The sequence below is a fragment of the Echinops telfairi genome, unplaced genomic scaffold (assembly GCF_000313985.2).
Source record: "Echinops telfairi isolate 266 unplaced genomic scaffold, ASM31398v2 ScPeMD7_7458;HRSCAF=8496, whole genome shotgun sequence".
Taxonomy (NCBI): Eukaryota; Metazoa; Chordata; class Mammalia; order Afrosoricida; family Tenrecidae; genus Echinops; species Echinops telfairi.
Window position 1 is genome coordinate 32193633 of NW_022111358.1, and position 13117 is coordinate 32206749.

Below are 13117 nucleotides of genomic sequence, written 5' to 3' on the forward strand. Positions count from 1 at the left end.
TCTCACTGTCCCAGGGATGAAGGCCAAGAAACCCATCCAGACCAAGTTCCGAATGCCGCTCTTAAACTGGGTGGCCCTGAAACCCAGTCAGATCACAGGCACCGTGTTCACGGAGCTCAACGACGAGAAGGTGCTGCAGGTGTGTGCTGCCTGGCCTTGCCCCAGTGTGGGCACGGAGGGAGGGCCTCACTGTCCATTCTGGGCACCTCACTCCCATCCCTTTCTATATATATATTTTAAATTTTTGGCAAATCCTCGCCCATCCATCCTTCAGCGGACGGCCTGGGGTCTGGGTTGGCTGGGCTGGGTGTGCCTCTTCCTCCTAGCAGCACTCACAACCCCCTGCTTCCCTGCACCCCGTCATGGCCTGCTGTTGGGTTACCCATCTTTCCTTGCATGTGGCTTGGTCAACCCTCAGCGAGGAATGTACCCAGGCCTCAGCCCTGCCCACCCAACCTCCTTTTCCTGGCCCCTCAGGAGCTGGACATGAGTGACTTTGAAGAGCACTTCAAGACCAAGTCTCAAGGCCCCAGCCTGAACCTCAGTGCCCTCAAGGCCAAAACGACCCAGAAGGCCCCTGCCAAGGCAACTCTCATTGAGGCCAACCGGGCCAAGAACCTGGCCATCACCCTGCGCAAGGGGAACCTGGGGGCTGACCGCATCTGCCAGGCCATTGAGACGTGAGTAGCCTAGCACTGGGCTGGTGGCCGGGCCAGGGTCCCCAGCCAGGTCCCAGAGATTGAACTCCAGCCATTGGACAGAGTTCAGCAAACTCCATAGCAGGCCTGGTCAGGGAAGAGGGCTAGGAGCTGTGACCCTATTGAAAACAGTAAGGCCACATGCTCAAGATGGGACATCTCACGGCCCTTTCTGCCTCCTGGTCCAGCTGTGGGCACCCAGGCCCAGGTACATAACTAGTGTGGTAGAAGGGCGACTCCGGGTTTCCCTGCCCCCAGTTCCCTTGTTCCCAGAGGCCATCAGCACATGGCAACCCTGAAAGTTCATTTACTCAGCCAAGGAGGTCCTGCTCTTGGGTGGGCGTGGAGTTACACCCCCACTGCACTTGCAGGTATGACCTGCAGGCCCTCGGCCTGGACTTCCTGGAGCTGCTGACGCGCTTCCTGCCCACGGAGTATGAACGCAGCCTCATCGGCCGCTTTGAGCGGGAGCAGAGGCCTGTGGAGGAGCTGGCCGAGGAGGACCGCTTCATGCTGCGTTTCAGCCGAATCCCGAGGCTGCCAGAGCGCATGGCCACACTCACCTTCCTGGGCAACTTCCCGGACACTACCCAGATGCTCATGCCGGTGAGGGCCTGGGTGGGGTGGAAAGGAGTCTGGCAGTTCCAGAGCCTCCTGGTTGGGTGTCCCCCCCAACTCACCTTGCTTCCCCTCCCCCAGCAACTGAATGCCATCATCGCAGCCTCAATGTCCATCAAGTCCTCTGACAAGCTCCGCCAGATCCTGGAGGTAAGAGGCCAAGCCCAGGCCCCTGGAGTGGACCCCCTTGGCCTGCCCTGAGGATGTGTGAGAGGGAGACCAGGCCCTTTCCTGTGCACCTCCCAGACCCACACTCACTGCCCCTGAGTCGATTCTGACTCATAGCGACCCTGTAGGACAGAGTGCAACTGCCTTTTGGGATTTCTGAGATCCGTACATCTTGATGGGAGCAGCCAGCCTCTTCTTTCTCCCACAGAGCGGCTGGTGGGTTTGAATTGCTGCTCTTGCAGTTAGCAGCCCAACACATAACCTGCTACACCACCAGGATGCCTTCCTATCCACCTAGCATGCTCTGAAGATAGGGACTGCCCCCCTGTCACATACATGCTTCTGATGGCCCCTTAGGAGGAGAGAGCTGGGAGAGGCTGTTGACTACAGTGCCCTCTGTCTGGTGCCACCCTGAGGGCTCAGCCCCAGTGGGAACCAGCTCTGGGATCACACCTGGCCCCCAAGAGAGTTAAGGAGCCATTAGCCAGCTGTGCTGAGGGGGCCCTATAGGCAGTATGTGGGGCTTGCCTTTTGTTACAGTGTGCTGTTTACCTTCAAGGGGGTCTCTGCAGCTCCAGCATGCCCCTGAGTTCTCTCTTGTCTCCCCTTCCTAGATTGTCTTGGCCTTCGGCAACTACATGAACAGCAGCAAGCGCGGAGCGGCCTATGGCTTCCGGCTGCAGAGTCTGGATGCGGTGAGGGAGCTAGGAGGGACCCGTGGCCTGGGGCCTGGGGGCTGGGGGTGGGTGGGTGGTCGATTGCTTATGACAGGCCTTCCCTGGAGCAGCTCCTGGAGATGAAGTCGACGGATCGCAAGCAGACGCTGCTGCACTACCTGGTGAAGGTCATCACTGAAAAGTACCCCCAGCTCACAGGCTTCCACAGCGACCTGCACTTTCTGGACAAGGCTGGTGCAGGTACGGAACCCACGGGTCCCTGGGTGCAGAGATGGGCCAGTCTGGGGAGTGGCAAGCGGTGCCTGCCACGGGGGTGGGAGTGCAGCTTTTTGACGTGCTTCCCCTGTACTGCCCCGCTCCACCCAGTGTCCCTGGACAGCGTCCTTGGGGATGTGCGTTCCCTGCAGCGAGGCCTCGAGTCGACACAGCGGGAATTTATGCGGCAGGACGACTGCCTGGTGCTCAAGGAGTTTCTGAAGGCCAACGCGCCCATCATGGACAAGCTGCTGGCAGACAGCAAGACGGCTCAGGTGCCAGCAGGGACTCGGAGGCAGAAGCATTGGGGTCTGGGGTGGGGGGTGTGGCCAGGCCCTGGGGGCGCTGGAGCTCCTCCTGGTCTTGGGAAGCAGGGAAGAGATGTCTTGCAGTGTCTTGCAGGGGCTGGGTGGAGGTTCTCCCGAGGGCATCTTGTGCTGATGGGCTGATGGTTGTGTCCGCAGGAGGCTTACGAGTCTGTGGTGGAGTACTTTGGGGAGAACCCCAAGACCACGCCCCCCTCCATGTTCTTTTCCCTCTTTAGCCGTTTCGTGAAGGCTTACAAGGTTTGTATCTGGTGGGCAGGGTGGGGGCTGCTTCTTTCTTGGGGGAAGGATGAGGAAACAGGAAGGGCAGCCCTCATGGAGACCCCTCTTGGCGCCCCCAGAAAGCTGAGCAGGAGGTGGAACAGTGGAAGAGAGAAGCGGTGGTCCAGGAGGCCGACACTGATGCCCCTGGCAAAGGGGAGCCCTCCGCACCCAAGGTGGGCAACAACCAGTGAGCCCCTCTGCAGGGATGGGTGGTATCGTATCACCACCACCCCCTAGTCCCCTTCACTCACTCACTGTGCGGACAGACCCTCCAAAGCTGGTGTCCCAGAAGCCCGGGGATGGGAGTCTATGCCCTCTGCTCAAGCCACTACCCTTGCTGAGTGGGGGTGGCCAGACAGGTGTTGTTGGGCTTTGAGGTGGGGGGGGGAGATGCTGAGCTGGAGCTCTCTGTCCCCAGTCCCCGCCCAAGGCCCGAAGGCAACACATGGACCTCATCTCAGAGCTGAAACGGAAGCAGCAGAAGGAGCCGCTCATCTACGAGAGTGACCGTGATGGGGCCATTGAAGACATCATTACAGGTGAGGGCTGCTAGCCTCTGTCCTGGCCGTGGCCTGACTTCCTGTGCAGGCCTCTGTCTGCACCCCCTTCCTGGGTGGCTGCCTCATCTCCTCTTGCTCCTTTTTCTGTCTCCCCTCCCCCTTTCTTCCTCTCTCCCCGCTCTCCCCCCTAACACTCAGTACTCAAGACGGTGCCCTTCACGGCCCGCAGTGGCAAGCGGACATCCCGGCTCCTCTGTGAGGCCAGCCTGGGAGAGGAGATCCTCCTTTAGCTCCGAGGTACTCCGGGGCCCAGCGGCTGCCCCACTTCACTCCCCTCTGGGGGCACGGCCGGTGCCTGCCAGGGATGTGCTGGAGGGGGGTTGGCACCCATGAGCAGACCTCCCACATACAGCACCACCGGCCCCACAAGGATGAGGCCTATGCTTGGGAGTGGGGGTCCTGCCCATCCCAGACGCCTGATGCCTCGCTGTGTCTCCTCTCAATCGCCAGATCTGCGGAACCAGCCCTATATCCGTGCAGACACTGGCCGCCGCAGTGCTCGCCGGCGCCCTCCGGCCCCCACCCTGCAAGTCACCTCGGACCTTGCACTGTAGCCACCATTCCTTCAGATGGACTCTGCCGGAGGGGGTGGGGCCCTGCGTTGGCCAAGGCTCAAGAAAGGAGGTCCTTAGCTCGGCTGTGCCGGGCAGCCCCCTCCTCTGCTGCCCCCCCACCATGTGCTGGCGCGTCCTTCTCTTGCCACTGCGGGGAGCATCGCCGGCCTCTTCCCGCAAATGCTGCTTGCAGCACCCACCTGTCCCCCAAAGCCATATATTTAGGCCTAACTGGGGCCTGGCCTGTAACTTATAAAGTGTAACCTCCCCCCCCACCTCGGCTCCCCACAAGCCCTCAGTCCCAGGGACTCTCCGAAGACCTTATTTTTATACAAGATTAATAAAGAGATTTGCAACACTTGAGCGTCCACGCCGTGCCGCCCGCGGCGCACGCAGCCTGGTGGCGCTCAGCAAACGCTTTACTTGTTCAAACTCTTCAGCGCCGGGCTCTGCACACAGGCCGGCGGCGGCGAGGGCGGCTCCTTCTGCACGAGCGTCGGCGGAGAGGGAGGTGGCTTCCAGAGGTGCACACATTCTGGGGGCTGGCCCGCGAACCCTAAGGGAGGAGAAGAAGGGGGCATGCGGAGTCCAGTGGACAGCTCTGGTAGAGGCAGGCGTCTGCAGCGGCAACACCCGGGTCGGCCTTTCAGCTGCCCTGCCGCTGCGCTGCCAGCCCCGCCCCACCGCCCGTGTGCCCAGTCCCTTCCCAAGGCCCTCTCCCCTCCCCTCCACTCATGCCCTCACTCTTGGCTGACTTCATGGTCTCTGTCCCCATTTCCTCGGGTTCTGCCCCCAATCTCGCCTGTCCCTCTCCCGGCCTAGCAGGCCCATCTATCTGTCCGCCCTGCAGCTGTTACATACCCTAGAATCCCCCATTCTCCTGGTCGCCGCCCCTCGCCCAGCTAGGCGTCAGCCCCGCCCCTCTTTGGCTCGCCCCGCCTACCGGCCTGCCCCGCCCCGCCCCTCGCCTGCAGGGCCCCGCCTCCTGCCCGCTCTCACTTCGGCTGAGCGGCCGAAGGCGGCCTCGGCTCTTGGGGCGACTGGGCTGGTAGGGCCTGGGAGGTCGGACCTCGGGCCGTGGCACCCGGCTCATTTTGCGCTCCGGTCGCGTGCGTGCGGCCAGGTTCGGGATCTGAGAGTAGGGACTGCGCGCTCCTGCTGTGGGGCGCCGGGGAGGAGCCCGAGCGGGGAGGGAGGTTTGGTGGGTCATTGGGGCGGGGAAGGGACCCCCGAGGGGACCCCCACTCCTCCCCCCACCGCAGACCCCGCCCAGCGCACTCGGGCGCCCAGCTGGGGGCGCGAGGGCTCACCGGCTCTGTGCAGCCTGTGAAGCGAGCGCGCGAGCTGGACGCTGGAGAGGCCGCTGACGCGCGCGGCCTGGCAGAAGAAGGAGAGGCCCGCGAGGGTGTGTGGGGAGCGGTCTCGGGGCTGCCCCATCCAGCCTGGGTTCCGCCGCCGTAGAGCCTGCTGTTTCTTGGAATAGTAGCTTGGAGGAGGAAGGGGGTGCCGTCGTCTCAGATGCACCCCGTCCGGCCCCACCGTTCCCATCTCACTGGCTAGGAAACCCGAAACCTGACCGAAGCCACTGTCACTGGCCTGGAGCGCCCACCCGTTTCTGGAGTGGGGGGCCTGCCCCTCGCAGGGGCCTTTAAGGTGGGAGTCCTCTGCCCACCTCACCACCTCCTGCACCGACTTGGCGGGCAAGGAGCCCTGGCCCAGCAGCTTGAGCAGGATCTCGAAGAACAAAGTCCGCAGGCCCTGGGGGTCGTAGAGCCGGCTGTTCCTCACCCAGCCTGGGAACAGAGGGCGTAGGGGTGGAGTGTGGAAGGTCCTCGGAAGGGTCTGGCCTTCCGCTGCCCCACCATCCTTGTCCCTCACCTAGGCACTGTGCGAAGCGATGGGTGTCAGTGAGGACACCCAGGAAGTCCTGGAAGCTCACGATGCCATCACCTGGGGAGAGAGTGTTTCTGTGTGGCCCAGAGGACCGGGGTGCGCTGCTTGGTTGGGAGATAGCTAGCACCCTGCCTTGAGAAGGCCTCAAGTCAGGACTTGGGTCAACACAAGGCAGCTGTCTTTAGGAGCTATGGGATTAAAAAACAAAACCCCTCAAAACAAGCCCCCTGCCAGTCAATTCCCACTCATAGCGGCCCTATAGGACAGGGTAGAACTGCCCCAGTGGGTTTCCAAGACTGTAAAATCCTTACAAGAACAGAAAGCCTCAATGACTGGGGGTTTCGACACTATACCACCAGGGCATAGGGTGTGTTCATCTGGGTGGGTTCCTGGAAGTGAGGGGTGCTCTAAAATAGGAGCAGGCCAGGGACTTTGTGGGCAAGGGAAACAGTCTTCAGAGGTCCCACACGGACAGGGACGGGGTACCCACCATCCAAATCCGCCTGTCGAAGGGCCTCACACATCTCCTGTGGACTCCGGTGGATGCCCACCAGGCTCAGGGCAGCTCTGAGGCTGCGCATGTCCACGGTGCCTGCAGGGCTGGAGCTGAGCATCTTAAAGATGTCCTGGAAGGCTGAGGACAGGGAGGCGGGGAAACCTCAGCCTGTGGCTGAACCTGGATCCATGGGCTCTAGTGGAGCCCAGGGCTCCGCTCCACCTCAGCCCCCACGGCTTTGTCTTTTTGGAATACAAGGAACAGCAGTGGCCACTGTGTTTGTGCTTGCCAATTGCCTCCGATGCTTATTTAATGCCTGTCCAAAGCTGCATCCCCAGTTTTGGACCCGGCTGTTGGGCTCGGGAGTTCAGTATTCTCAGCACGCAGATGTCACAGACATTTGTGGATGAGGAACACAATTATTCTGATTTGGGGGTGCCCTGTCAACATCAAGGCCTGATCTTGAGGGGGCCTTGAGGCAGTGTGGCTCCTTCTGCGTTGAACCTCAGAGTCCTGGAGTGCTCTCAGTGTTTTCTCCTCGCCTGCCTTCCTCTCTCGTCCTTCCTCCCATTCTGTTCATCTGTCCCAAACTTTCATTCCCCCATTCACCAAGCCGACCACATACACACACCTCCTCTGGGTTGACCACAGCCCTGGCTCTGGGGTCAGAGATGACTGGTGTGGAGCGAAGGTTAGAATCTAGAGCAGTGGTTCTCAACCTTCCTAATGCCACGACCCTTTCATACAGTTCCTCATGTTGTGGTGGCCCCCGACCATAAAATTATTTTCCTTGCTACTTCATCACTGTCATTTCGCTACTGTTATGAATCGGGCGATCCATGTGAAAGGGCTATTAGACCCCCAAAGGGGTCAAGACCCACAGGTTGAGAACCACTGATCTAGATAATCACCACCTGCTTCCGGCAGTGACCCTAGCCAGGCAAGCCCTCATCATGCCACCCTGAGCAGCCCCTCTTTTCCCAGCCCTAGGGCTCGCACCTGCCAGCTGCCTGGACGTCAAGTTCCCCTTGGTCAAGCTGTCCGGGAGGGAAGAGGTTGGAAAGGTCTTTGGACCTGATACAGAAAGATGCCAGAGCCAGGCAGGCTTCCTCCCCCACCCCCAGAGCTCTGTACTTGTCTGCCAGACCCTGCCCTCACCTGTTAGACCAAAGGCTTGGCTGGGGCTGCCCTGTATTGGGAACCCGAAGGCCCTTGAACTTCCTTGCCCCCAACATGGGCTGTTCGGTCCCCATGGCCTCTGCCTTGTTGGTTGGCTCCATCCCGGTCCATAGCTGCAGCCTCTGTGCCTTTGTCCTGTGCACCTGTTCTTCCCTTGGATCCCGTGAGAGCAGACTCAGAGGCTTCGATGGAAACCTGGGGAGTGTGAAAGGGCAGGACAGAGGGACCCAACCCACTTTCCCAGCTCAGACTCAGGGTAGGACAGATCCCTGACCCAGGTTGATCCCACAGTCAACCCCAGGGGACTCTGGGGGTAGGGCTAGGGCAGTGTCCCCCCAGGATGAGGGGCCTCTGTCCTCCTAGCCCTGTCACCTGCAATGCCTCGGAGCCGACGGGGTTCTCCTGGTCTTCTGTCCACTGCTGCCTGAAAGACAGAGGTACAGGCTGGAAGGCTCCTTCAGGGCCTCGCCCAGAGGGGTGTAGCATTTTTGCCTGGGGGTGTGGTTTTCTCATTCACCCCAGGCCCACCCCACCATCTGGGGATATCTGCTTTCTTCCTTGGCATTCCTGCATCCCTGGTACTCAGATGGGATGGCAGAGGCCGGCAGAGAGAAGTTGATCCAGGCAGTAGGGCGTGTCCAGCCTCAGGTCAGACTATAGGGCTCCCTTCCCCAACTCCCCAAGCAACACAAACTCGCCAACTAGATTGACCACAGACACCTCAGCCCGAGGATGCTCAGGCTCAGCCCCTCCCCAGACACTCACCTCTGTCTCTCCTCCTCCGCACCCCCCCCTGGCAGTCTGAGCTCCTCCTCCAGCCTCCTGCCACTTACTTCTCTTTCCAACCTTGCTCCTTTGTAGCTGCCCCCCCCCCGCCCCCCCCACTGCCTGCTCCCAATCCCACTGCCCTAGGCCCTGCACACTGCCCTCTTGGGCCCCTCCCAAGGCTGGCCAGACTCTCGAAGTTCTGAAGGCCAGAGTTCACATGATAGGGAAACTGAGGCACAGGGTGGGTGCATGCACGCCTGGATGTATGCTGCCCTGGGCAGCGGATGGTGCTGGCGCACACGCATGCACGTGCCCACGTGTGTGTGTGGTGGGGTATGTGCATGTATGTGTTTGGGGGAGGTTATATGCATGCGTGGTATGTGCATGCACGTGTCTGTGCGTGTGACCGGCTTACACACGGAGCTCGCTGACATTGTGGGGGGCCTCTTGATGAAGACTGTGGTCCCTGGAGGGTCAGTACTGCAGCCTCACCCCTCTCTCTCAAGTCCCTGGACACCTTCCCTTCCCATGCCTAGCTCTTCCCTGTGGAGAAAACTGGAAGTGCGTCTTTCACACCGGCCTCCTCAGCCCCCCCGCCCCCGCCCAAGGGAGCTCCCCACTCAGTCTGAGCAGGAGCCCCCACTTGATCTGTCATCAAAGGACCTGAGGACTGGCCAGGTGGATGTGAGGGGCACTACCCCAGGGAGTGAGCAGGAACAACACGCATGGTGAGGGCGTGGGGTGGCAAAACTCTCAGGGGACAGGGGGGGCGTATGGGGCTGCCATAGCTCAAAAATGGGGTGCCCCCCCAAAAGTCAGGACGGGGCACCGCCGCATGGTGCGCTTGTACGAGAAGTCTGAGCAGGGGGCCAGCATTGGAGGCTTTACTGGTTTTCACTAGTCATTTCTTTGGGAACAGGGGGATGACAGCTTAAAATGGATTTTCAGCAATAATGGATTCCCTTTCTTGGTTCCCGGCACCGAGCTGCAATGCAAAAAAGACAGTGTCACTTGGGCCCCGGGTGGAGGGTGAGGGAAGGGGGGAGAGCCTGGAGGCCCCCTCTCGAGGGCATTGGATCTGAGGGCCTCCTGAGTCCATTCATCGCCAGAAAACAGGGGTGCTGGAGAACCCCATGCCTTCACTCTCCCTTCAATGGAAGCAGCCAGAACCGGGACTGGAGGCATCATCAGAGCGGGCTCGGAGCAAAGGGGCTTTGACCTGAGCACGCGCAAAGCCATCGCCCTCCTGCCAGAAGAGCCTGTCCTGTCTGGGCTCCAGCTCCCTGGCCTGGTCCTGGAGCACTCACCCGCTGCCATGGTCCCCAGCCCTGCTCTGGCTCTGGCTCCTCTCAGCTCCTCAGTCCCCTGGAACCTTGTTTCCAGAAGCCTTTATGAGGTCACTGAGGGGGAGACAGCCTGGGGCCTTCCCTGCGCCTTGCCTGGCCCCTCCTTCTGCTGTTCCCTGCCCCACCCTGGGGGAGGGGAGCAGGTGGCTGCCAGGAGTAGGGTGCACGAGCTCAGCACCCTCCTGGGGCGGCTAGGCGGGGCTTGCCTTCACTTACTCTGGCTTGTCTCCCTGAGGCTGGGGGTCCTGGAGGAAGCGGACTTCCCCTTCAATGGTGGCCTTTTTGACACCGGGCTTGTTGAAACCCAGGCAGGCTCCAGGGAAGCTCCTGTGTTCCTCATGCCACAGTTTTTGCGGCTCACCAGCTTCCAGTGGTTTCTTTGGTGGCTCCTGGGGGGGCCTTTTCGGCTCCGGCTCTTCCTCAGAGGGCTGGGCAGCAGGCTCGTTGGGGGGTGTTACAGAAGGTTCCAGTGCCTTGGGAGAAGCAGCTTTGACTAAGGTGGGCAGCTCCTTGCTGTTGGAGGCCATGACCAGGGAAGATGCAAAGTTGACGACATCCGACAGACCGATGGGCGAGGGCAACTTGGAAGAGGACAGGGAGGGGCTTGGCGACAGCGGCAGCGACTGGGTGCTTACGGATAAAACATCACACTGGTCCTCGGGGCTCGGGGACTGGTCCTCCGGGCTCGGGGACAGCTCCTTGGAGTTCAGTGTATCTTCGAGAGCGGGCTTCTGGTCCGTGTGGCTGGGGGGCAGCAGGGGTGTGATGCTCCAGCCGGGCTCTGCGCCTCGGGCCTGCTCTATGCTGTGCTCCGAGGCCTGGATGTGTTTTTCTGCCCAGAAGAGGTGCTTGGAGGTCTGCACATGGATGGACCGATGGCTGCTGTCGGGTGCCCGCGCCTGCTCCACATCGAGGGGCTGTCCGTGGCAACACTGTGGCTCAGGGCTTTTCTTGAAGGAGGTCAAGCTGGTCTCCCGCTTCAGGTCTGCTTCCGTGTCTTGCAAGGGCTTGGGCTGAGGCGGGGGCACCGTGTCCTCTGGGTTGAACTCTAGGCTTGCCTCCAGTTCTGTGTCCACGTCCGAGTCTTGGTCTGGGTCGGAGGGGGACGATTCCTCCGCTTGCTCTAGTGGCTCTTCTTCCTGCTGAAAGGACAGATGTGAGAGAGTCGGAGGCCCCTGCCCCTGGAGTCCTCTCCCTTGCACAGAATACTGCTCCCATCCGCCCCCAACTGGCCCCTTTGGCAGAGCCAGGGTGGGCAGGTGATGAAGTAGGCAGGGACGGTGTGATTGCCAAGGGTGAGGGCTGGCTAGGGTTTTGGAAAGGTGCATCTCACAGAATCCTGTCCCTGACAACTCCCTCCCCCTAACAGTTCCCCGGCCCACTGTTACCTCCACCTCCTCCTCCTCTGGTGGCATTTTGGACTCAAACTGGTATCTGGAGTAGTTAGTCCTACAATAGGAGGGGATGGAGAGGATTGAATTGGGTAGCTGGGGTGGCTTCAGCAGAAAGGGGGTCTCTGGGCCCTTCCAAGCCCCCTCCTTGTATACAGGCTGGCAAGGTGCCCCCACCCCTACCCCCATATCTGCTCCCGTGGCTGCTCCACCCGCACCAAGAAGTCTAGTCTTATGCTTGGGGGAATGTGAGACGCTCCGGGAGGCCTGGTCAATTCACTCTCCTCCCTCAAAGGGGGACTCAGCTCACTGGAGGTGAGGTCCCGGGATCATTTTTATCAAGCGTTCAAGGTGAACCCATGGCCAGGGACTCAGGCAGTGGGGACACGAGGAACTTGGCAGTGACAACACGGGGTAAAATGGGGAGTTCGGGGGGAGGAGGAGGTCCTACAATGATGGGGAGCTGGTTCTCACTTTGAGTCTAAAATAGCCACCGATCCCTTGTCACAGCAGGGAAATCCATTGGCACCTGGCAGGGAGAAGAAGATGAGGGCCCAGGAGCTGCAGGGCAGGGGGGCAGTCTGAGGGATTCTGGAGGCAGGGCTGGGTAGTTCACCCCAAACTGCCCTCCCTTACTCTCCCTGCCCCTTACCTTATAGCCCATTCCCACCCTCTCTCCTTGCCAGTCTCGTGAGCCTTATCTTGCACGGTTACTCGCCCCTGCTGCCTCCACAGTCAACTTGACCTTGTCTCCATCCCTGTCTTCCGTGGGGGTTAAGGTGAGGAGATGGCAGCCCCATTTATGGAGGGCTCACTGAGTCAACACAAACAGAAGAGGTCCATGTGCCCACAGCTGATTATAACTGAAGTCAGGAATGACTTAACTCAGTTCTAACTCTGATAACATAGTCCCCCTGCCTAGTCCTGCTGGCTGCATACTGGGAGGGGTCCCCGTTAACCTCCTTCATCTCCCTCCCTTCTGCCCCTCAATCCCCATTCTCTATTCTCTTGAAACCAACTTGCCTTTCACAGGCTTCTTATTCCGTCACACCCTGGGGGTTGTCCATCCTGAGTTCTGGGTCAAGGCCTTCACCCCAGATGCTTGACCTGAGGTGACCACTACCTGGGGATTTATGAGCCCAGAGCTTGCTCTGCCAAGGAGAGGGGGTGCTCTCTGGGGGAGGCAGTCCCATCCCAGTTACCTCCTCAGGGACTCATGGCTTTCACTGCAGTAGCTCCTCATGCATCCTTGGGGTGGGAAATGCCGGACTATGGCATCCTCTGCTCCCCAGGGTGGTGGATGGAGGGTGATGGTGAGACTACCATGGCACAGCTGGGCCCCCATGGGCCTGAGGTGTGGCAGGCAGTGACAGTCCTGGCTGGGAATAACTGCTTCCAGGCTCTCAGAGAAACCCGGTTATGTTGCGGCCTCCACACAGAAACACAGAGGTTGGGAAGGGGCCCTGCACGGGTGCTATTGGGATGGGATTGGGAGTGGGGACTATTCCTAAGGGATAAAGTAAAAGACCAGAACAAAAGATCAGAAGGCGGTGGAATGCATTATAATGAAATGTGCAAAGACCCGGAAGCAGAAAACCAAAAGGGAAGACCATGGGCAGCGTTTCTCACACTGCACAGAACACAGAAAAGAAAAGAAAATCCGGAAGAAAAGCATGCAAGCCTCTCGTTACAATATTGTAGGGTTCTATGGGCAAACTATTGAATGATGCAAGAAGCATCAAAAAATAATAATGAGGAATACATAGAGTCATTGTACCGAAAATAATTGGTCAACCATTTCCAGAGGTAGCACACGATGAAGACTGATGGTATTGAAGGAAGTCCAATTTGCAAGAGTGGGGAAAAAAGAAAAGCAAATGAAATATCAGGGTTCAGGAATTGATGGAATATCAATTGAGAGGGA

The 13117-nt window shown here is 59.8% G+C and overlaps 3 protein-coding genes across 6 annotated transcripts in view; 1 reads left to right on the forward strand and 2 right to left on the reverse strand.

The window, feature by feature from the left end:
• Nucleotides 1–4478, forward strand: part of FMNL1 (formin like 1) — a 13732-nt gene extending 9254 nt beyond the window's left edge. For 2 of the 4 annotated variants that reach the window (XM_045299817.1, XM_045299819.1), the window contains 12 exons: nucleotides 15–139; nucleotides 478–680; nucleotides 1070–1304; nucleotides 1398–1466; nucleotides 2099–2179; nucleotides 2272–2401; nucleotides 2528–2691; nucleotides 2881–2982; nucleotides 3084–3179; nucleotides 3425–3545; nucleotides 3705–3803; nucleotides 4017–4108. In XM_045299817.1, coding sequence (XP_045155752.1) covers nucleotides 15–139; nucleotides 478–680; nucleotides 1070–1304; nucleotides 1398–1466; nucleotides 2099–2179; nucleotides 2272–2401; nucleotides 2528–2691; nucleotides 2881–2982; nucleotides 3084–3179; nucleotides 3425–3545; nucleotides 3705–3796 — 1418 coding nt within the window. In that variant the 3' untranslated portion in view covers nucleotides 3797–3803; nucleotides 4017–4108. Of the gene's footprint in view, nucleotides 1–14; nucleotides 140–477; nucleotides 681–1069; nucleotides 1305–1397; nucleotides 1467–2098; nucleotides 2180–2271; nucleotides 2402–2527; nucleotides 2692–2880; nucleotides 2983–3083; nucleotides 3180–3424; nucleotides 3546–3704; nucleotides 3804–4016 lie in introns of all 4 variants that reach the window. The other 2 variants (XM_045299816.1, XM_045299818.1) reach the window with 1 other exon arrangement.
• A 61-nt stretch (nucleotides 4479–4539) lies between these two features.
• On the reverse strand, nucleotides 4540–7858 carry LOC101649933 (EF-hand calcium-binding domain-containing protein 3-like). Its single transcript, XM_030888116.2, has 8 exons — nucleotides 7668–7858; nucleotides 7509–7546; nucleotides 6504–6647; nucleotides 5983–6070; nucleotides 5793–5897; nucleotides 5431–5606; nucleotides 5120–5275; nucleotides 4540–4676 (listed from the first exon to the last, which is right to left on the reverse strand). Exons 1-8 carry the CDS (start codon nucleotides 7787–7789, stop codon nucleotides 4540–4542), a joined length of 966 nt encoding a protein of 321 aa, XP_030743976.1. The 5' UTR covers nucleotides 7790–7858.
• Nucleotides 7859–7979: 121 nt separating this feature from the next.
• SPATA32 (spermatogenesis associated 32) overlaps nucleotides 7980–13117 on the reverse strand; it is a 12331-nt gene continuing 7193 nt past the window's right edge. Inside the window, exons 2-4 of the mRNA XM_045299470.1 lie at nucleotides 11191–11251; nucleotides 10019–10944; nucleotides 7980–8112 (exon numbers count right to left, since the gene is read on the reverse strand). Of these exons, the coding sequence (XP_045155405.1) occupies nucleotides 7980–8112; nucleotides 10019–10944; nucleotides 11191–11251 (1120 nt within the window). The remainder of the gene's footprint in view (nucleotides 8113–10018; nucleotides 10945–11190; nucleotides 11252–13117) is intronic.